The sequence below is a fragment of the Mangifera indica genome, chromosome 7 (genome assembly GCF_011075055.1).
Source record: "Mangifera indica cultivar Alphonso chromosome 7, CATAS_Mindica_2.1, whole genome shotgun sequence".
In the NCBI taxonomy this organism is placed as follows: domain Eukaryota; kingdom Viridiplantae; phylum Streptophyta; class Magnoliopsida; order Sapindales; family Anacardiaceae; genus Mangifera; species Mangifera indica.
The window spans coordinates 11,304,743-11,325,724 of NC_058143.1; the positions used below are offsets into that span (position 1 = coordinate 11,304,743).

Sequence of the window (20,982 nt, forward strand, 5' to 3'; positions counted from 1 at the left end):
AACTTATTTGGCCGCTACATTAAATATACTGAAATTGATTACCAATTTCTCGGGCGAACAAATTACTAATATTGAATCAGTTCTTTTTTGACAAAAAAGAAATTGTAAATTGATGCCACGACCAATGCATTACCTACTCAACAAATTCTTGGAAAGTCAGAGCAACAATTTTTCCTTAAACCATTTATCTGTCAAAATGATCCATACATAAATCAATAAAACTATTGTGTATTAGTTTAGGTACACAAATATGTATACACTTATATATCATCATGTAATTAAATAATTTTAAATTAAAGATAAATCAACACTCAATCATGTGATGACACATATAAATGTGTATACATTCTGTATCCAAAGTGGACACGTATGGTATTGCTCTAAATAAATGCAATATCAAAATGAACTTTAATTTCGACAAATAATAACGTGGGTCCAATCTTGAACAAATTGCCGCAAAATTTGTTTAAAAATTAATGTTACACTGGATATTTGTATCCAAAACATTTGGGACCTAAAACTGGGGATACAAATTTAAGATACATATATTATACAATAATAATTAACCAATAAGAGATATTTGTATTACCATTAATCAATTGATTTCTTCGGTTGATGAAGAAAACTCACCGAGAAACTCGGATCTCAACTGCATCAACAGCCTGCCCAGATAGTTTAGGCCTTCACCTTCACGGCCGCCACCCCAGAAAAGATCATGTGGTGAAGCTTCAACAAGGATGGAGCCAGCAGTTGAGAGTAGCATGGAGTTCAAATGAGGATAAATTGAGAATTTGCATTTCAATGCCTTGTACATGACATCAATCTTCACACTATCCCAATCAGTTCTCACCTGCATCACATGGTGGTGTTAGCTCACAAAAACTAGGTAAAAATATCTTCCTTGAGGCTCCATATTTTCTAAGATATCATCCTCAAGAGTATGGGATGACAGAAAAACCAGATCCCATCAAACAGGGAATCCCCCGAAAAAGTCACAGTTTGGGCACAAAGATGATGAAAATTATATACCCAGAATTGTGCGAATGAGGAAAGGTGGAAACCACAAAACTTGGCCCCACCCCCAATTAAAATATATAATATTTTAAGAATAAAACTATACGTACAAATAAATTATACAAACTAAGATGACAGTTTGTGATAGGGTTATGTAATTGATTATTTTGTCTCTCACTTCAAAATTACCAAATCAGATGTAAACACATCAAATTATACATAAAAGTTTGTACAATTTGTTTGTACATATAGTATTACGCATATTTTAAATATATAAAATTAATTATAATTAATATTTCATTTGAAAATTAAATAAATAAAAAATAAGAGATTTTAGGGTATGGAGCCGAGGACAGAAGAGGCAACATCTTCACAGGGAAGGGGCTGGAGATGAAGGTCCCTGGCTGTGTCTATGAAAATTGCCAACTACATAGGAGTCTGTACAGAGCACAAGAAAAAGGGGGCACACATGTTTAAAGTTATTGTACAGATGACCATACCAGATCAGGACAATGCCTCTGCACCGATCGTCCTATTCGTGCTGCTTCCTCTGGACTTCTCATAGTTTTTATTTTCTCAACACAATCTTGTGCCGCAGGATCATTCACTCCAACGAACTTCTGTGCCTAAAATTTCAAAAGATTTTCAGAATTATCGACAATTTGGTTATGGAAAATGTGAATTAAACTAGGAAAATGCAGAGCTACCTGATAGTAATGTTCTACACTCAACCAAGTAACATAATCACCATCATTATCCGGCATTTGAATTGGATGTGGCGAAAAATTCGAAAAAGAACCATAAGGATCCCATGTTTTGTAGAAGGATATGATACTTGATTCATAAGGAGTGACAGAAGGATCAATTGCAAAAGTTTCATCCACTGATGGGATGACAGGCATCAGATCTGGTATGGGCTGAAGAAATCCACTAACAAGCATGTCAGGTCCAACCTGAAAGTAATGAAACTGTGCTAGTCTTCCGTGGAGTAGTGAACAAACACAGCTACTTAGTATGCATATATCTATGTAAATTTTGCTGGAGATTACTATTAGGAGGATACTATATGTGTTTACCTTGATTGTAAAATAATCATAATAACACCATTTTTGTTACAGTAAATGAAAAGAAATTAATCAGTAAGCTTAAAACGAAAAATTTTGACCAAACCTGCTCATAGCAAACTTCACTTAAATCCAGAGCCTGTGACATCTCAACCATCCCAAGCTCACCCACAGGAGTTTGTGCATTCTTTCCTCCAATAATTTTGGGGGCAACAAAAGCATAAACCTGCAGTATGTAAATTTGAGAAAATGAGAAACCATAACAAAAGCCAATAATAACTTAGTTGCCCCAGCTTTAGCTAATAGTAATCCCAGTTTCCTCAGCAAAGAAGATAAATAGGAGAGAAAGAAGAGGTTCAGACAATCAGAGTATAGCTTTCAAACCATCAAAGTGCACACAGTGATATATGAAACTACAGTTTTGACACATATGGAATCATCTGAAGGACAAGAACCCGCTTCCTCTTTCTCTTTTGTTCCTTATTTCTTTGGCAGAATATCAAAGCACAAATGAACTGTGACTACATAGATTCCCCAATAAATATAAATTAAAAAATATGTTTATGAAAAAGACCCAATCGTTATAGTTCGATGCCAGTGGCCAATGGAAATAGCAAACATATGTTCAGAAGATTAAATTAAAGATGTAAGTAGTACACGAAAACGCACAGCAGAGCCTATAATTAGCTCTTAGTATCAGGCTTATTTAGAAAAATGGCTCATCATCAAAAGATAACTTGAAAATTGAAAAGTAACCGCAATAATGTTCAATATTGCAGAAGCCCAACTATGCAATCACTGCCACAAATCCAGTCCCAGTTAAAACAAATCACAATACCAATTGTGACAGCATAGTAAAAAATTGCAAGTTTCAGTCCAAGAAAATGTTCAAAGGAAACACTGACTTTAATTTCTATGGTATTCATTTGAGAAGAGGTTGAAGACAATTTTCCATACTAACAAGTATCAAGTACTATCTGAAGTCCCACAGTAGCATTCCTAGTTCATTCGTAATAGTCATTCAACTGTGGCAATATATATTAGCAAGATACAAATTCAAGAGAGATAAAACAAAAAACCTTGTGTATTACACCAGATGAGATAGCAGATGCAGCCAGTGTTCCTCCACACTCCCACAAAATAGAAAGATACCCACGATCATGAAAATATTCCATAACATCTCTAGGATTCAAGATGTCAAACTCCACTACTTCAACTCCTTTAGATGCAAGAAACTTCTGGAAGTCCCTCCTAGCTCCCCTCTGTGTTACAACTATGGTAGATACATCGGAAACATCCCAAAGGTTTGCTTTTTCAGGAAGATTTAGTGTTTGCGTCAATACAATTCGCATCGGCATATGCCCACCTCCATGTCTTGCAGTTAGCCGAGGATCTACCAACATTAAAGCAAAAACCAATCAACAATCACATCATATGTGTTAATAATAATAACAATGATCATAATGACAATGATAATGATGATGGTTACAGAATCAGTAAGATGATACTTACTGTCCCTACGGACAGTATTTCCTCCAACTACAATGGCATCACTTCTACCCCGCAATTCAAAAACCCGGTCTCTAGACTTTTTGCTGCTTATCCATGCTGCATGCCCACTACTAGCAGCAATTTTCCCTGATAGCATCCAAGTGAACATCAGCAAGTTAACTTCAAAACCTATTCACATAGATAAGAACCTGAAAAATCACTAATAAAAGCTCATCAAGCCATAACACTCACCATCGAGGGTCATGGCATACTTGAAAACAGAAAAGGGAACTCGAGAAGTAGCTCTATGGATCAAAGGAGCATTGACAAGCAGGCATGATTTTCGAGCTTCCTACAATACTTTGAAATGTTAAGAGGAAATTCAAACGGCAGGACCAAGGTATAGTTTCAGTTATTTAAATTAAACCAATTAATATCCAACGGCAGAGCAAAGGGTAAGAAATTGCACTCTTAAAATTTCAATTCTGAATGTTAGAAATTAACAACATGAAGCAACTAAAAAAGCATACCTCTATAATTTTACTTTGTAAATCCTCTCCAAGAACATGAACCTGCAGCCCTTGACTTCTTAACACACGTACAGCATTGCCTCTAAGATGCTGTAAAGGATGCCTGATCCCAACAACAACTCTTGTAATTCCTGCCTAATCTATGTATAGAGTGTCAATAATTAAACATGAACATTATAACAAAGCCATGAAAACATTTTAGAAGCTCAGATATATCCACAGACCTCGAATTCACAGATCATTTGAGAATTCATCAAACCTATAATAAGCCTCAACCAACAAAACTAGAGCAAATGACCCTCCAAGGCAAGAAACACAACAATAGTGCAGATACATAGTCCTAACGCAACAAGAACATGTGTGTGTGTAGACACACACAAACACATATTTCCTCATTTACCAGTACTTTCACTTTTAGTTCAAAATAAAAATAAAAGACAGTGAGAAATAGAACTACACATTCTTCCACAGTGCATTTTTATGTTATGACTTAAAGTTGTTTTGTTCAACCATCTCATACAATTGATTTCATTTATTTTCAATTTTACAAATTTAAACCAAAAACTTTTTCCCACCCTAATGTAGGCAGGAGTATATATAATGAAAATGTCTTATGAAAACTCCCATCAACTCCAGCATATAAGAATTTGCTAGAACTTAAGTCTGAATTTTACAACAAACACAGACATCTCCCAGCAAAATCCAATCAACTCTTGCATATAAGAATTTGCGAAAGTTTAAGTTTAAACTCATTAGAATATATATAATAGAGTAAAATAGAGCAATGCGTGCATATACAAATTATTTATACAAACTATTGCTACTGTTAAACTCATGATATCTTTTAATTTATTTAATCTATCTTTAATTCAAAGTTATCCAATGATCCAGAAACAAATCAGTTTCGAGTACTTAGGATGAGTGTTTACATATAGCATTGTTCAAAAAATAGAGCTAAAACTTTTTCCTAACAAATTTTAGTCTTTATAGTGAACTTACGACAAAATTTCAAGAACTCCTGTCCACTCAATCTTCCAGAGGTTATCTCACGCAGTGAGTTAGAGATTATGATTTCGAACCTGAAAGTTCATATAAATTCTTACACATTCAAACAATGACTACAACAAAAAGACAAAAACAATCCTGCAATTTGCTAAACAATCTTTCTGCAATGAGAAGATAAGACTACGAGAAAGAACTTTGTTTTGTACTGAAAATTTCATATTAAAAATAAATGAGTGAAAACCTGAACTAGAGCCGAAACCGCGGTGTGGTCGCCATGGCAATCTCCAGGCTCCAAGTTGAGATACGCGGTGGCGCTTCGACACCACTCGCCGCCGGCTTCCACGGCTAGAACCTCGGCTGGTTTCGTCCCCTGCGCATATAGATATCCCTCTCCGGCGACCTTCCCAGAGGAAGTAGCTATCACACAGCCGAAGTTCGGGTGCGGTGAGGTGAACCCCGCGGATTTGTCTGCCAAGTCGGCGGCGCGTCTGACGTACGCTGCGTCCCGCGCGTGTCCGTCGAGATCGGCTCCGAGCTTACACATTAACGGAGAGGCGTTAGCCGCTAAAGAGAACGCCATCTAATTTTCTTTTAAAGAAAGGAAATTGAATCAAATTTTTTGTTTTTGAATTAAATGAAGGGGTTTTTAACTTCCTCTCAGGCAACCTCAAGTAACCTGTTCCCTCTCAGGTAATAAAAATAATAGAGGGGAAATTAATTAAATTATCCATATTTTATGGGTCAAAAAAAATTGTCCACAATTTTTTAGTTTAAATAAAAAAAGGGGAAATTATATTAAAACCCTAAATTAAGGGGGTCTAAAAAATTATCCAAAACAATCAGGATTAAGCAAAAATGCCCATTTTTGTTAAATGACCAAACTGCTTCTATATATAAATCAAGGATTTTACTTATTTTCTTTTTTTTTCCCACAGTTTCATAGTGTAAATTCAAATATTTTTGCGTCTCCCAAGGTCATCCCATGGTCATTCCACGGGCGAAGCAATTTTCGTGTTTTTTGACAAACAAAAATGGCAAAGAAAATTAGTACATCTTCCCTACTGTTGTTTAAATCAATTTATTGTTAAGATTATTAGGATTCGAGGGAGATTTTGAAGTTTAAAACTTTAGGGTTTTGATTTTAAACTATACATAAAATGTTTTGATTTTTAGTTGTTTTCGTTGAATTTCTTGAGGGGTTTTGTGTTATAGGCTTTATAGATTTGATTGTATTGAAATTAGAGGTAGAAATGATGATTTTTTGATCGAAAAATGGGTTAGAAGCCATTGGCACTCGGTCCGTGGGAACAATGGAACCCACGGACAAAATGAATTCTCCCACGGGCAAGAGAGATCGACCGTGGGTTGGGGGGAAAGCTAGCTTTTTCAAACTTCTAGGGACCGGGGGTAAAGGGTAGTCCACTGGGGGTCTTATGGAAATTTTACATGAAACAGTAGATTGCTATCGTGAAAACCATGGGTTAAGAGAAAATTGATTTTTTTTACACTACAGGGGCTATAAACAATTGGAAAATTACTGAGGGGGCAAGGGATAAATATTGGACATGTTTATAATAGAAATGTTTTTAGGGGTAAATTGATATTTTTCATAATTAGGGTTTTTCGATGTGTAATTTTTGAATTTTATATCCGTTTTTTCTGTTTTAAGGTTTTTTGAGATATAGTTTTTTAATTTGACATTCGATTTTTTCATTTTTGTGCCTTTTTAGGCATATTTACGATGTAATAATGAAATTTATGATCGATATTTCGGTTTTTTCGTTTATAGAATATATCGATTCGTATTTTCGAATTTCAGTTTTGTTTTTTCGATTTTCGTAGTTTTAGGATATATTGACTTGTATTTTCAGATTTTTGAATGATTTTTCAATTGTTGACACTCTAAGGGATTTTAACATATAGAATTCGAATTTCAGTTTCATTTTTTTGATTTTCACCGTTTTAGGATATATCGACTCGTATTTTTCAGATTTTTAAATGATTTTTCGATTGCTGACAATTTAAGATATTTTAACGTATAAAATTCGAATTTCAGTTCTGTTTTTTTTATTTTCACCCGTTTAGAATATGTGGACCTGTATTTTTCAGATTTCTGAACGATTTTTTTATTGTTGACATTCTAAAGTATTTTAACATATAGAATTCGAATTCAGTCTTGCACTTAATATCTCATCGCCCACCGTCAGACTTCTTGACCTGGAATTGAAATCCTTTCAATAAGGCAAATTGCTTCACAACATCTTTTAATTGTACTTTATTATGAAAAATATCACCTAGCTTTACACCATTCTCCTCTCGGATCAATCTTGTACCAACTGATGATGTTGATGGCTGTGGAAGAAAATCAAGAAGCCACCTAGATAGATCAGTGAGGACATTGTCAAAAAATGACCCAAAATAATTTTCATCATCCAAAATAGAATCTTCAAGCTACAAACTGTTCATACCCTCGGTAACATGTGGCATATACTCGAGCTCTGTCTCTTCAAAAGGAATATCAGACATATCTTTTCCATCAAAGTCACCCCAATCGGGAACCCTATCTTTCTCTCCATGAGCCCATGAATTCGCAATATACAATGGGTCATTACTAAAATTAATCAAGTTTTCCAAATCATATTCTTTTTTCATTCCACTAATTTCTTCTTCATCTTCTTCTTCTTCCTTCTGTCCTTCAATTGAGGTATATGTAACAAAAACAGGAATACATTCTTGTAAGTATTGAGACATATCAATAAGATCCTAGACATCTTCATCATTTTGGATCTGTATAGGACAATCGAGCTCAATTTTTCTTGGTTTCATTGATAGTTGAAAGTAATTTTTTATTGGATCAAGACCGCAAGAGTCCTTCAAAAGCTGAATAAATCCCTCAAATGTTATTCTATAAGGAATTTTAATCAATAGTTTGGATCCTCCAACATATTTCATTATATTGTCATCACCTTGAATCAATTCTCCTTGGTAACGAACTGATACATAACCATTCATTTTAATTATCAATCCTACAATGACAAATTTTTGAAAAAAATTAATTATTTATAACAAAAAATTTGTATTAACTATTTAAAACAGTCTTACAATGATTAATATCAAAATACCCATCATATTTTTCTAATATTTCATTTAACTCTTATAATTATTTAACGTTTTTTTTAACACTCTTGTATGTTATCTTGTATCAAAATACATCTATTTATTCTTAATATTTCATTTAAAAAGTTATAACAATGTTTAATATCAAAATACCCTTATATTTTTCTAATTTTTTTTAACCCCCTATAATTATGTAACATTTTATTTAACAACCTTGTATATTATATTGTATCAAAATGTATCTATTTATTCTTAATATTTCATTTAAAACGTTCTTACAATGTTTAATATCAAAATATCTCTCATATTTTTATAATCTTTCATTTAGCCCCTCATACTTATCTAATATTTTATTTAATACTCTCATATGTTATCTTGTATTAAAATACATCTATTTATTTTTAACATGTTATTTAAATTCTTCATATATTATGTAATATCAAAATACTTTCATATTTTTTCTAACATTTTTTAACCCCTTATAATTATCTAATATTTCATTTAACACATTTATTTATTGTCTTGTATCAAAATACATCTATATATTTTTAACCTATTATTTAAACCCTTCATATATTATATAATATCAAAATACCCTCATATTTTTTTAATATTTCATTTTAACCTCTATAATTACCTAACATTTCATTTAACATTCTTGTATATTGTCTCATAACAAAATGCATCTATTTATTCCTAACATTTCATTTATAATGCTCTTACAATGTTTAATATCAAAATACCCCTCATATTTTTATAACATTTCATTTGACCCTCCATAATTATCTAACACTTTATTTAATACTCTTGTATGTTGTCTTGTATCAAAATATATCTATTTATTCTTAACCTGTTATTTAAATCCTTTATATATTGTGTAATATCAAAATGTCTCTCATATTTTTCTAACATTTTATTTAACCCCTAAATTATTATCTAATATTCAAATACCTCATTTACATGATATACAAATTAGATTTAACAAATAAAATTAAGTTTTGAATTAAGATTCGTATAAATACTTTTTTTTTTCATGAACTGACTTTTTTCGATTTGAATTCAGAAATAAGAACTTCTTCTTTCTGAACAAACCTGTAGTAATTGATATTGAGTAAAAATAAGAGTGAGAGTGAGTGTTTGAGTGATATGAGAAGTGTGTGTAATAAGAGTGAGTGAGAGAGTTTATATAGATGTAGTGAAGGGTAATTTTGGTATTTTAAAAAAAGTTTAGGTCATTTTTGCTTAGGAATAGGAAAAATGGGCATTTTTTCTTAAGAATACGAAAAATGGGCATTTTTGCTTAATAGAGGGGTAAAATGGGTATTTAATATAATTTCCTTGAAAAAACTCAAATTATCAAGAGTTAAATGAAATTATCCTAAATATATGAGATAATATCAAAATTATCTTTATTTCATTCCATATAAACTCTAACCGTATAAGGCATTCACATATATAATCTCACTGATTATCTGATATTGTGATTTCAATATGAAGAAAATAAGTTTGTGATCATGATTTCTATCAAAAGAAAAAAGGTTTATAATATCAAAATATTTAACTGTAAACATTTTTACAAGTCAACAAGCCCTATGTAAGTATATTTTTAATCATATCTATCGCATCTCTATATTTGTGCAGACTAACTTAGGCCTTAAAGTATCTCATCCTTTTTTGTCTCTTGTGGTGGTCTGTATAAGAAAAAAAATTATAATTACATCAATTTTTATAATAAACACTTTATTCAAAAATACGAACAAAAAATTTGATAGTTATTAGTTAAAAAACATTTAAATGAAAAAATTTCAATTTACTCACTGAATACAAAAATACCAAAGCATCCCCAAATTGAATATTTTGAAAAGTTATCTAGAATATCTCTCAAACTCTATTTTTGAATCTCATTTCATAAAAAATCGACTTTACACCTATTCTAACAAAAAAACTCCTAACAAAATTCATCTAAAATACCAAGGATTCAAGTCATTCATCAAATATTTAAATCTAAAACCCTAAGCCTAAAAACATTGAAAAAAACCGATCCAATCAACTTAATCTCTACACTAAAATGTATAAAATATGACAAAAATTGATTTATTAACTTTCTCAGCCATTTCGGTGGTAGGAAAACTTGCAAAAATTGTCAGTAAAAGTCAGTCGGTAGATGAAAGTGTGAACACGTGTGGTTGGGTTATGTAATTCGTGTGTTGCTTTTCCCTTTCCATGTTTTAGAGCATTTAACTAAAAGGGCATTATCATAATTACATGGTAATTGGGTATATTAGTTTAGTGTTGATAAAAAAAAATGCTTTGGGCTGTTGACTTTCGGGTATTTTAATTAATTTCCCATAACAAAATATACCTTTTTATTGTTAAAGGAAAATTAATTAAATGACCAAAATTAAGGGGATCTAAGCAAAATTGACTAACTTAGTAGGGGTTGCCTGCGTATCACCAATACATTACACTTGGACAAAAACGCTCAAATTTAAACAAGTCATAAATTCATTTTCCACGCTTTAAAACACACATGAAAAACCCACCTATCGCACATGCCCAATCATGGCGGCATCTTTAGCAATATTAGTCATTTTTGTGATTAAAATGAGGAACAAGACTAGTGTTGAGTTCCTTATCATGTACCATTACTTATAATGTTAACATTTAGCCATTTAACTATTTTTTTCATAGGTTTCACATAATGGTTTCTACAACTGAGTTTTTGTATAAAATAACTTGAATAATTTGTAATTTTAATTAATTTTGTCAATGATTTTGTGTTAAAATATGTTCCAAATTGATTATTAGTTAAATCGGATTTAAAAATGAGCGATTTGTTATTAGGCATGATTCACCGGTATCATACAAGTCACACATAGTGAAATTAGATGAAAGTGGAAGGTTTTTAGATGCTTGTTAAGTGTATGTTGCGCACACACTAAGGGATTTTTTTTTTTGACAATTTCTAATACACGTGGTTTATTCAGGTTATGTGACGTGCATGGTAGGCTTTTTTGATATTTTTCAATCTGGGTAGTTGATAATTCTCATTGTTTGGGTAATTAATGTATTCTATTTTAGAGTTTTTTTAATGTATATTTTTCAAAATTTTTAGTAATAAAGTATAAAATTATAAATTATTGGGTCTAGACTCACTTAGGATAGATCGATTTGATCCAATTATAAAATAAGTATCTCAATGATGGTTAACAATGGTTAGATAATTTGTGGATGACAATTAAACTGTCATATATATATATACTTAAAAACTGTCTTTCCAAAAGAGAAAAGTAATGTCATTTTTTATCATTCTACCTCTCCTCCTTGGAACCTGTAAAAAGACATTGAACATAGAAACAATAGAGGTCTCCAAAATGGTACAATCAAAGCACAGTACTTGGGCAAATAGTATTGTAGGAATGACTAACGATCACACCTCAAATTACATTTGGATCATCTGTCGAATAGAATCAAATTTGGGTACGCCCAAATTTTTCCAGTTTTCAATTTACAAAATTAGGTATAATATTTTTCAGCATTAGTATCGGAGGGTCAAGTTATGATTATGTCATTTTATTGGCCAAAGGACTATTTCCCACCCAAGGTATGCGGATTTCCCAAGTTTTACTCCGTTAACTTTGAAAATCTCATTTACTCACATGTATACGATTAAAACTAACGGTTTTAAGGGTAAAATCATTATTTTGTTTGTATTATAAAAAATAAACTTAAATTTGATGTAATTTCCTCCCCTAAACCCTAAAAACTAATAATTTCATTCTAACCCAAGTTTTAAAAAACAACATTTCCCCCCCTAGGGTTTTCAGTTTTCAGAGTGCATTTTTTCGATATCGTTTCTTCCTCTCCGGCGATATCTAGGCGATGGCTCTCCCTCTCTGGCACAATCTTCTTTCGATGGCTCTCCTGGGAGCGGTCATACGAAGACGACTCATCTTCGTCGATGATCGCTCCCAGGAGAGTCGCCAGAAGAAGACCTTGCTGGAGAGGAAGAGTCGTCGCTTGGAGGTCGTCGGAGAGAAAGAAATGGCACCGAAAAAATGCACTCTAAAAACTAGAAACCCTAGGGGGGAAAATGTTGTTTTTTAAAACTTGGGTAGGGGTGAAATTATTAATTTTTAGGGCTTAGGGGGGGGGAATGATATAGCTAACAAACTCAGTTAATTTAAACAGCCCATAGATGGGTAAATGAGATTTTTAAAGTTAACGGGGGGAAACTTGAAAATTATGCATACTTTGGGTGGGAAATAGTCCTTTGGCCCATTTTATTTTGTGAAGTTGAATTACAAATTATGTGTTTTTTTGTTGAAAATGAATTAATATTTGATTTTTGGGTTCAAATCAAATTCAGTCAAATTACATAAAATTGGTGATTGGAAACGTGTTAGATAGTTGCTTAGAATTGTGTCACATGATTGGAACTAAAAATCACATGAAAATATGCCTTGAATCGACAAATTCAGAGGCCAAATTGAAGACCAAAATTGTGACCAACAAGCCATCGTTTTGTCAGACTCCGGTGATATTTATGCTGAATAATCATGCGAGAAAAATCGTTAGCAATAGACCTTCAAAAGACCTATAGTATTGTCACTGATAAATGGTTGAAAGATGACGAATCAACAACAGTAGAATTAGGGTTCTTTAATGATATTCAAGCTATAATTGGGTTGGAAAAACCTGATTACTCAATCCATCTAATCAACGGGTTGCCCAAACCCATAGGTCAACAAATCAACTAGTAGGCCAAATGGCTTGACTCGAATCAATTAACACCCGACGAGTTGTTGATGGGTCAACGGTCAATGTTGATCAACGATATTGGTCAATGGTCAAAGACTTTGGTCAACGGTAGGTTATTCCCAACACTTGAGGGTGCATGAGAGACATTCTTCGGCGTATGATAGAGTGTGCAAGTGCATGAGACGTTGCTCCGATGCATGATGCTTTGATTCAGCGCGTGAAGGCATGTAGGACGTCATTTCAATGCATGGCAACTATTGTTTGCAGCATGTGATAGTGCGTAACAAGTTTTTCATGCTCGGACCGATACATGGAATAAATCCTATGGGTCCTATGACACGTAAATGCATATAATACCTTATTGACTAGAGATCATTACATTAAGTATAAGATATGACTATTTGATAATCTAATAATGTGTATTAGGACTATATATATAAAATAAAAGTTTAGAGTTAAAGATAAATCGTATTCTCTTAATTAGAAAAGAGATGATATAAATTGTCACTCATTTAACTTTGAAAAATTTATTTTCCCACCAATCTGTCATTTGGTTTCACTGTAAATTACTAATTTATCTATCCAATGAAATTACAAATTTCCTTTGAATACTTAATACTAATATTAATTACCAATTTGTCATTTTTATTACAAAAATAATACTCTAAACCAACTTTAAATATTAATTATAATTACACTTTTTTTTTTTATTTTTCATTATCTTTTTTATCCTTTTTTTTATTTCTTCCTTTCGCTTGTCTTCCTCACTTCAACACCACCATCATTTACATCATCACATGAACAAGTGGAGTGACACAAAATTTGTCTCTTGTCTTATGGCAAGATATTAATTCCTCCGCTCAATAATTTACTTCTCGTATCAACAAGTTAGAAGAGATATCAACTAACAATCGTATTTGGAAACAATGATTTACCATCACCAAACTCCTGTTGGAATTTGATGAAAATGACAAAGATGAAGGAAAGGAAAAAAAAGAGAAAGAAGCATCCCAACAATTTTGATAGATTTTTCAAACAGTTGTGGGTTGTGAGATTTGGGTTGAGGAAGTAAAGAGAAAATGGATGAATCGTTGAAATTATAAGTGTGTTTGAGTTGAACTTGGTTTGGTGATGGGGTTTTTGTGTGAGATTTTGGAATAGAAATGAATAAAAAGGAAGAGATAAGAAAGAAGTTACCCCAAAAAATACCCTGTAGCAATGCAACATTGGTTTTTTCACGTGTCAACATTGCATTGGTTAATTTTTTAAATATTTTTAAAAATTTTTTTAGTCAAGGTAATATAATCATTTTGCCCTTAGATATGAGGGGTTATTATTAGCGAAAATGGTATAGTAAGAACTTAAAAGAGTAAAAAGTTGTTCATCAAAGTTTGGGTAGGACATAGATATTTGGTCTATTGCAATGTGATGAAAGTGAAATGAATTTTGAGAATTTTGATCCTTTATTTTGTAGAAGGAATAATTTGCGTGCACTCCAAATTTGATGTTTGCTCTTAAAGTTAGATTCGAACCGAATCGAGCTCAAATTCACTTGAGCTCAAGTTCAGCTCAGTTCATATATAGCTGAGCTTGAATTTGAGCTTGAGCTCGTGAAAACTAAACTCAAATTCAGTTCAAATTTGACTCAGCTCATTTTTTGTTATTAAAACGATGTCGTTTTAATACATATTGATCAAAACGACGTCGTTTTAATACATATTGATCAAAACGATATTGTTTTGTATCAAAATTTTTAATTGAAAAATCTGATAAATAGCTTGAGCTCGAGCTCGAGCTCGACTAAGGTTGACTCGTTTCGGGCTTATTCGAATCAAGTTCAAACTTGAACAGACTCGATTCGAATCTAACCCTATTTGCTCTCATAGAGGTTATGATTCCTTAAGCATCGTCCCCAACCAAGGTTGGTGTCCACCTAAATTCTTATATGTTAATTTTTAAAAATTTTAAAAATTATTATTTTATTAAAATTCTTCATTAAAAAACTTTCAAAAACTTAGATATTTATCATTCCATTAAAATTTTTCATTAAAGTTAAAAGATAAAATAATTATTTATAAAAAAATATTTAATAAACTAAAACTTTATTTTATTTTTATATCTTAATTTTAAAAAATAATAATTTCTCCCAAAATCTAATTTTTAAAAAATTACTTTTTTTTCCCTCAAACTCTAGCATTTTCTGATGACGAAATTTGCTCTAATTGAAAACCTTACCATCTTCTTCTTCAACCAACATACAGTGATCGACAATCACTTTTATCGTACACAGTCAAATCATCAAATTAAAAAATTTTTTGATGATAATTTATTTTCTATTTTAAAACAGTTTAATTATCACATCAATTTATAAAAATTAATAAAATTTATCTATTTAAATTGAAATGCTTACGAATATGGTGTCAGATGATATACACAAGAATCGATCACAAAATCATAGGTGTCTAATAATTAAAAATAAATGTCAAAATGATAATCTCACAACATCTTGAGAAGTTCCAGTTAGATCATGTCAAAAGAATAAAAAATTTTGCAAGAAAACTCCATTCCACGCAAACATAAACAGGAAGAAACACTAATTTAATCGGACAGAAGTCCAGAATTTCAGCAATCAAAGATCACAAAGAGAGAGAAAAAAGATAAAAGAAAGTACAAAGTGGCATTGATTATTGCAACTAGTTGTAAAATGATCCAGAATGGTTTTATCATATGGGGTTTTTTTAACAGGCACCACACACACACACCAAATGTTTGAAGGAACTGGTAGAGTTTTTTTTTTTTTTTTATGAGTTGATATTGCCATATATAGGCTTGCTCACTAATTTATGATAGAAAACAAGGCTTTGACTTCATCATCACTGGATTGAACACTTCATTCCTCTTCCTCTGCTTCTTCCAGCCACTTCATAAATGGCTCCAGAGCCTTCACAAAGGTTTGCCTGCAGCAATTTAAAAACAAAACAAATAGTTATTTTAAGTTGTAGCTTCCATGAAGAAATGAGACATTGATTAAGAGAACATCTACTTTGAATAAAGCTTTTCTTTATGCAAGACTACGAACATATGAGAAAATTATATTAACAACAGAGCTTATAGAAATAAAACTATTATCGGGTTATTGGTCATTTAGTAGTGTAAATGTTAAAAAAGCTTGATGTGGTAAAGGGATTTTCTTATGAATTAAGGATGATATTAAAGCTTCTTAAAAGATCAAAAAGGTGTCTTTGATATTTCAAAAGTAGATCAAACTCAACAGAACTTCTTACTATTGCATTGATTTATCTTCAATATTTATAAACCTCTTTCGGCCAAAAGTTAAAGTATCAAATGAAGATGGCATCAAATGTTGACTAGACGTCCAAGCAATAAGAATATTAATTAATTCAACCAAAGAGATTACCCAAACAATCAAGGGAATTTTTAATATGATGACAGCAAGCTAAAAAATAGAATCCCATACCTGCCCTTGGAGTTTGTCCCTTTGCGGAACCAGTGAAGAATTGTATCCTCAGCAAGCACATCCTGTTCATAAAGAGACTTAACAATCTCTGGGAACAGCTTCATCAACTTGGCATCCTCATAGCATTGCATCTGAACTTTGTATAACAGTTCCAGCTCAAGTTTTGCATTGGTACAGAAGGTGTTTAACAGTTGTGCCCATGTTTTGACCTGAACCATCCAAGTGTTATCAATGATAAATTTAAATCTTAAATTTACAACAACACAGCCAACAATTCTATTCACACTTATCTATAAGCCACTGAAAACTGCTATTACTTTGAAAGCCAATAGCACAGTACAATTTACTGTGGGTCAAACAGTATGCTTTAAGTATCTTTTATTGTTTTTGTTTTAGTAATAAGCAACAACTTGTATGGAGGTTTACAAAAATATAACAAGATGATAAAAGATTAAAAGACTGTTTATGCATGTACATAGCCACATCATGAACAAATATATGGCTGGCAAGGTAGAGTTAAAAGTCCAAAAAAAAATGTTCAAGCCATTCAAATATTTAAGCTGTATAGATATAAAAGCCCACCTGGCGAAGAGCCATATTAGCATTCTGCTGCTGATTCTTCCCAGACCACTGAACTGCATCCATCAAGACATCCCACAGTATGTGCACAACCTCAATGTCAGGTAATTTAGCATCTTTGACACGTTGCTTTACAGTTTCAATAACTTCAGATATTTCGGTCTCCTCTGCAATTTGTGTTGTTAATGCAGATTTCATTTCCTTCAGTTTCACTTCAAATATCTTCTTCTCATTGTAGTCAACCAAGGAAATCAATCCTTCCTTGCTGAAAAAGGGAATAATTAGACATAGATAAGTTCAAAACAATTGTCAAAGGTATACCAGTTGTTTATAGACATAACCAAAACTTCACTTGAAAATCCAGTAACTGCAGAAATCTTTAAAACTTTACATCGTTAAGTTTACAGCCAATTGATTGTTGAATTAAACAACATACTCAACAGTGCATTACAAAGTGACAAACTCAAGCCGTTGTGACACAGATTTTAAACAGAAAGGAACAGATTATCGTACAAAACCTTCTAATTTCTATGTTTCACCACTAATGTTCTAAAAAAGGACACCCTATTATTTGTAAGGGTCATTTTAACAACAGAAAAGGATAAACCTGTAAATTCCTCCATAATAATTATAACTTTTGAGGATAATTCACTAGCCTAAGTCCCTGAAAACACAAAACCAAGAATCATATGCATCTGTAGGATTCTTTGTGCCAAAAAGTTTCAACTAAGTTGTGCTAAACTGCTGTAAAACATACAGATGTGCAACTAAGAAAGATAAAAGGACATATTAAAAGATTTTCACAAACTAGCTATAATAAGAAAACTCACGTGAAATGCTCAGAGAAACCTTCAGGAGACCGCTTCCCAGATGGGAAAAATTCCAGGAGATTGTCCTCCATCTTACCACGTTTCAGAATTGAGATTAAATCATCAAGGCTATTATCAACCAGATACTCCTTGAAGAAGTCTGTTACAAATGTAAGAACTAGCCCTTTTCCAACGAGATTATCCTTAAGGAGTGGCTGGAACACAGTCTCCGGAGGAAGTCCTGAAAGTTTCTGGGAGAATGCAAGGGCTGTGAAAATTGCCAGCTTCTTCCTTTCATTTTCCTCAAAAAGCTCCAAGGACTGCAAGAATCTTCGCATAACATTTTCGAGATTCTTTATGAGAAACGGCTTTCGCCGCAAGATCTTTTGTATGTAGATTACAGATGGTGAAATAACTTCACGTTTGGGCTCACAGTCTATTATAGAATAGGGGTGGCGCTCACCCTCATCAGGTTTTGTTGTTCCAGGTTGTGTACGGCCTCCTGTGAAAACAACCTGCATTTATGTAGCCAAATAGCTTGTTAAGACAGAAATATCAAGTGTCAGACTAAGTCTAAATAAGCCAGTGATTTAATTAGGTAAAAAAATGAATAACTTCTTTATAAAAGCTAGTCCAGAATGACGGAAAAAGTATTCCTGATCGTTATCCTGCTAAGAACAGCAAAATTTGGTTATAGAACACAAACCAAGCCAAATATTTTTTTGTCAAATTAAGGGCCCTTTACAAGTACAAGTAACCTTCTTTACCCACAGAAAACATACGTATTTTTTGAGGTTACTGTAACATCTGATTCTGGAAACACTAGAATTGCAAATAGTTTCTCAAAAGAAAAACAATCAATGGGGTCAATGGGGTTCTATAACAAAAGTCGTACTAAATTAGCATAGAAACAACATGAACTTAATTCTGTGTCTTAAATAAATCAAATACTACCCATAAAGCACAGCCCATTAGCCATCTACTTTGCATGGTGGAAAATGAGTGACCAAGATTCTAGTTTAACAGTGTCAAAGTAAGTCTCCATCCTTCTCAATCCCATGTTAACAATACCAAGTAAGAATAACTTTGGTTTCTAACTGAAAGATAAACAAACTTCTGATAATTCTATGAATATCAAGGAACCTGCCTCGAAAAAGGTGTCACCATATCTTGAGAAGTTAAGGTCAGAAGATTCAAGGCTCTTGGCAATAAGTTCCTGTATATACCAAACACTCAATAAGCATCATATCCACACCATTAAAAAAAAAAAATCTTATACAAGAACATAAATTCATATGTCCATTACCAGATTACCAGCATTATCCAGATATATCTGGACCACTGCATCCGAGAAAGCCGCAGGGTCCAGAGGCGCTGCAATGTTCCGTTTGCGGGTCTTAATCCGCGTTCCACTATACAAACATACAACAAAAACATTTCAAAAAAATTGTGGCAAAAATGAATATAAATTCACAATACAGTCTAATCAATTGCTCTTTTTTAAGCAAATTTCTAACACATAACCCAAAAACATGCAATAAGCATAGAGAACCATTTGAAATGGATAAATAATGAAAGAAAAAACAAAACTTACCCAAGAGTGGGTCTCTCCTTCGAGCTGAAAAGTATCCACATCAAAATTTTATTCAGTAAATAATCATAACTATAAATCCAATTTATATAAATCAACAAATAATACAAAATTATACAACATAATCAGGTCAAAATAAGAATCAGCTTAAATAAAGACACAAAATCTGAACTTATACTACCAAAAGAACCCTAAATGAATTATCCATAAAACACATACCTTAACTCAAAAGAAAATAAAAATACGGTTCAAATTAGCAGCAAAATTCGATCTTTTTGTGCAAAAAACTCAAGGATCTACATTAAGATCTCAACCAACCAAGGAAAAAAAAAAACAAATCTTGTAGCATCGGCACATAAAAAAATAGAAAATGAACAAATTTTTCTACGAAAATCAACACTGGGTCGTCCAAACACAAACAAAACAATTGATCAGCGATAATTTTGAAAAATATCGCACCAAAACGACACCGTATCACACAAAACGGCCAAAAAAAACTCAGGATGGGAGGGAGGGTTACCTCATAAACCAAGATGAAGAGGGATCAAGAGAGGGGAGAGAGATACTCTCTCTGCAAATTGAGAGCGAATTTGAGCGGAAAAAAATTGAAAGAGGAGAAAAATTGTGGAAAACGTTGTGATGGGTTTCGACAAAGATATTAATATTATATAATAATATTATAATATTATAATAAAAGAGAACTAAATTTTTCCATTTTACTTTGGGTTTTGTCCAGTTGTAAAGCTTCAATATAAGAAAGGGATACTAAAATTTTACCATTAAAAGTAGTTGGCCGTACATAAATACCACACATTCTAAATATTTAGCATTTATACGACAAAGTCGGTAAAAACCCTAAAATTAAATAATAAAATTATATATACCTATTTTTTATATATAATTTATGTATACAGATGAGGTATTATCATATGATTAGATGTTTCTTTATCATATGATGACACATGTTTTAAAATTACCTAATTATATGATGACACATTACTGTGTACATGAATTGTGTACTAAAAATAGGTACACATAATATTACTCAAAATTAAAATATCTTTGCTTTTACTATAGACATGTGAACCATTCTCCTCCCATGACCGTTTGCTTGCGAGCGAATCTCTAGATTCTTACTCGTGTGACCATTTGATTGAAGCAATAACAAACTTTGGTTGAAATAAATTGTTCCAAAGCCTTCACCAATCAAAGCCAATGACAAAGCCAAAGGTTCCACCGATCACAACCAACGACAACAACACAACATCAAGTATTGGCAGTCGATGTAATAGTTACACGACAGGTGAGTTTCTTTTCTTTTTTTCAATATGTTGAGTAAATTGTTGTTTATGGATTTTTTGAATGAATTATTATTTATGAATTTAAGAGTTGGTGATAATGTCATTAATTGTTATTATTTTGAGTTTTAATTCTCTTATGTTGTGTGAAAATTTAATTCAATCTAATAAAATTATTTATCTTTTGCACTTAGAGAGTTTTGAATATTTTTGGAGTAAGTTGGGCCAAGAATATTAAAAATTGA

The 20,982-nt window shown here is 32.2% G+C and overlaps 2 protein-coding genes across 2 annotated transcripts; both read right to left on the reverse strand.

The window, feature by feature from the left end:
- Nucleotides 1-389: 389 nt before the first annotated feature.
- On the reverse strand, nucleotides 390-5,773 carry LOC123219971 (riboflavin biosynthesis protein PYRR, chloroplastic). The gene is made up of 10 exons (XM_044641949.1): nucleotides 5,346-5,773; nucleotides 4,100-4,234; nucleotides 3,822-3,921; nucleotides 3,591-3,716; nucleotides 3,158-3,471; nucleotides 2,185-2,304; nucleotides 1,722-1,967; nucleotides 1,515-1,640; nucleotides 602-850; nucleotides 390-571 (listed from the first exon to the last, which is right to left on the reverse strand). The coding sequence occupies exons 1-10, from the start codon at nucleotides 5,682-5,684 to the stop codon at nucleotides 563-565; spliced, it is 1,764 nt and encodes a 587-aa protein (XP_044497884.1). The 5' UTR covers nucleotides 5,685-5,773; the 3' UTR covers nucleotides 390-562.
- Nucleotides 5,774-15,640: 9,867 nt separating this feature from the next.
- Nucleotides 15,641-20,112, reverse strand: LOC123221238 (basic leucine zipper and W2 domain-containing protein 2-like). The gene is made up of 8 exons (XM_044644018.1): nucleotides 19,960-20,112; nucleotides 19,443-19,466; nucleotides 19,155-19,260; nucleotides 18,996-19,064; nucleotides 17,870-18,363; nucleotides 17,043-17,304; nucleotides 16,461-16,669; nucleotides 15,641-15,939 (listed from the first exon to the last, which is right to left on the reverse strand). Exons 1-8 carry the CDS (start codon nucleotides 19,962-19,964, stop codon nucleotides 15,873-15,875), a joined length of 1,236 nt encoding a protein of 411 aa, XP_044499953.1. The 5' UTR covers nucleotides 19,965-20,112; the 3' UTR covers nucleotides 15,641-15,872.
- Nucleotides 20,113-20,982: the final 870 nt, after the last annotated feature.

What these genes read in the sequence shown, in the direction of transcription:
- LOC123219971 (XM_044641949.1), bottom strand. Translation starts at nt 5,684, where the DNA reads ATGGCGTTCTCTTTAGCGGCTAACGCCTCTCCGTTAATGTGTAAGCTC. An exon ending in TACAAAGTAAAATTATAGAG is followed by an intron (nt 3,922 to 4,099) that starts GTATGCTTTTTT and finishes AAAGTATTGTAG; the next exon opens with GAAGCTCGAAAATCATGCCT. An exon ending in CATCTGGTGTAATACACAAG is followed by an intron (nt 2,305 to 3,157) that starts GTTTTTTGTTTT and finishes TACATACTGCAG; the next exon opens with GTTTATGCTTTTGTTGCCCC.
- LOC123221238 (XM_044644018.1), bottom strand. An exon ending in AAGGAGAGACCCACTCTTGG is followed by an intron (nt 19,261 to 19,442) that starts GTAAGTTTTGTT and finishes ATGTTTGTATAG; the next exon opens with TGGAACGCGGATTAAGACCC. An exon ending in CTAATATGGCTCTTCGCCAG is followed by an intron (nt 16,670 to 17,042) that starts GTGGGCTTTTAT and finishes TGGATGGTTCAG; the next exon opens with GTCAAAACATGGGCACAACT.